We start from the raw sequence: 2,017 nt of genomic DNA, 5'->3' as shown, positions 1-2,017 counted from the left end.
TACTCAATTTGATTCTATCTATTTAGACTTCAGTAAAGCCTTCGACAAAGTCCCACATAATCTTCTGCTGTTGAAGCTACGTTCATTAGGTATTAGTGGTAATTTGTGGCAGCTATTGCATCATTATCTTAGTGATAGATCTCATTGTGTGGCTATCAATAACACTTTATCTCCTACACTACCAGTTCTATCAGGAGTACCTCAGGGGAGTATATTAGGCCCTTTACTCTTCATAATATATGTTAATGATTTACATTCATTGCAAATTTATTCTCGCCTGCTCATGTTTGCAGATGACACTAAGTGTCTTAAGTCTGTCTCTTCTCCATCTGACACAGTACAGATTCAACGTGATCTAAATGAGTTATCACAATGGAGTAATACTTGGTGTCTACCATTTAATGTAACTAAATGTTCAGTCGTACATTTCTTTTCTACTTCCTCTCTTCTTTCCCCTACCTATTATCTAAACTGCTCTCCTGTCTCTACAGTTGTGTCCCAAAAGGATTTAGGGGTTCTATTCTCGGAGGATCTGTCATGGTCTTCTCATTACAAGCAGTTAGCTGCTACAGCATATAAAACACTAGGTCTTCTACGGAGAACTTTTAGTTCTGCTGTTGATATACCTACTAGGAAGTTGCTATATACATCTTTAATTAGATCAAAGCTAACATATGCTTCTACTCTCTGGCGTCCTCATTTTTTAAAGGACATTTTATTTCTAGAAAGAATACAACGTCGAGCTACTAAGTTCATTTTAAACGATTACCATTCTGATTACAAAACTAGACTCATTAAATTAAATATGTTACCCCTCATGATGACATTTGAACTAGCTGATATTTCCTTTTTTCTAAATAATTTTCACTTCTCTGATTCACCTTCTAACTTTAATGCTTCAAATTATTTCTCTTTTTCGTCTACCTCTACTCGATCATCTACATTTCACAAGTTATCTTTTAATTTTACTTCTCATTACTCCTCACATCACACTTTTTTCACCCTCTTCCCTCGTTTATGGAATTCTCTTCCACCTGTAAAAATCTCTCTATCTAAAGAAACTATTAAATTACACGTAAAGAAAACTTTTTGGAATCACTTTATTGTTCATTTTGACCCTAATAATGTTTGTTCTTATCACTATGTATGTCCTTGCTTTTCTTGTGCCAATCTTCCTGTAAACTCTATGTATTCCTGATTTGTTTATGTTAGTAGTTATTTCATTTTATTTTTATTTTTATTATTTCCTTATTTACTATTCTTATTTTCTCTTTTTTTTTTCTCTCTCTCTCTATCTGTTTAATCTTTTTTTTGTTTGGCGGTCAGCTCAGGAAGCTGGCTGTCCATCTGTATACATTTGTATACAGTAAAGTTATTTAAAGTAAAGTAAAGTAAAGTAAAGTCTAATTTTTATTTCAGGTCAGTAATTTTATAATAATAATTATTAATGATTTTTATTTTATATGTTTTGTCTTTGTTGGTACATTTAATTGGATTATTGTGTCTTTTTAGTTCACAATAATAAATGTATTGATGCATGTACTTTATGAATCATACAAAATCTCCCTTGATGTTCTGTATAGATCATAATTTTGTAGGAGTAAAATTTTGATGGATTGCTACATTTTTGATGATTTGTGGGACAATTTGTAACCATGTGCCATTGAGCATGCACATAATGGTTTAAAATAACATGTTTAATTAATTTTTAAAATATCTATCAAAATGCAGAAATCACTTCTCCCAATATAACAAGCTATACTGTATTTATTAATATTATTTATTATTATTATATTCTCCTACAGTTATTGTTATGATGTAACTCATTCCCTTCAGTTCCAAATGAGGACTTCAGAGGGTCCTATGCCTCCGCCCTGTCTTAGGTTCATATGGAATGAGTACTTACTGGAGAACCTTGAGGGCTCCGTACACTCAAGATGGATACTCCATATAATATGTGGATTCATGTCACAAATCAGTGAGTAATGAATGACCATGCACTTGAATTAAGGAACTT

The 2,017-nt window shown here is 32.2% G+C and overlaps 1 protein-coding gene across 6 annotated transcripts in view; it reads left to right on the top strand.

Annotated features, from left to right (window-relative positions):
- Nucleotides 1-1,883: 1,883 nt before the first annotated feature.
- Nucleotides 1,884-2,017, top strand: part of LOC109588442 (polyphosphoinositide phosphatase-like) — a 4,905-nt gene continuing 4,771 nt past the window's right edge. For all 6 annotated transcript variants that reach the window (XM_020004614.1, XM_020004613.1, XM_020004611.1 and 3 more), the window contains exon 1: nt 1,884-1,978. In XM_020004614.1, coding sequence (XP_019860173.1) covers nt 1,938-1,978 — 41 coding nt within the window. In that variant the 5' untranslated portion in view covers nt 1,884-1,937. The remainder of the gene's footprint in view (nt 1,979-2,017) is intronic.

This window comes from Amphimedon queenslandica, unplaced genomic scaffold, assembly GCF_000090795.2.
Source record: "Amphimedon queenslandica unplaced genomic scaffold, v1.1 AMPQUscaffold_12092, whole genome shotgun sequence".
Taxonomy (NCBI): domain Eukaryota; kingdom Metazoa; phylum Porifera; class Demospongiae; order Haplosclerida; family Niphatidae; genus Amphimedon; species Amphimedon queenslandica.
This window is presented reverse-complemented; position numbering and strand designations above follow the sequence as displayed.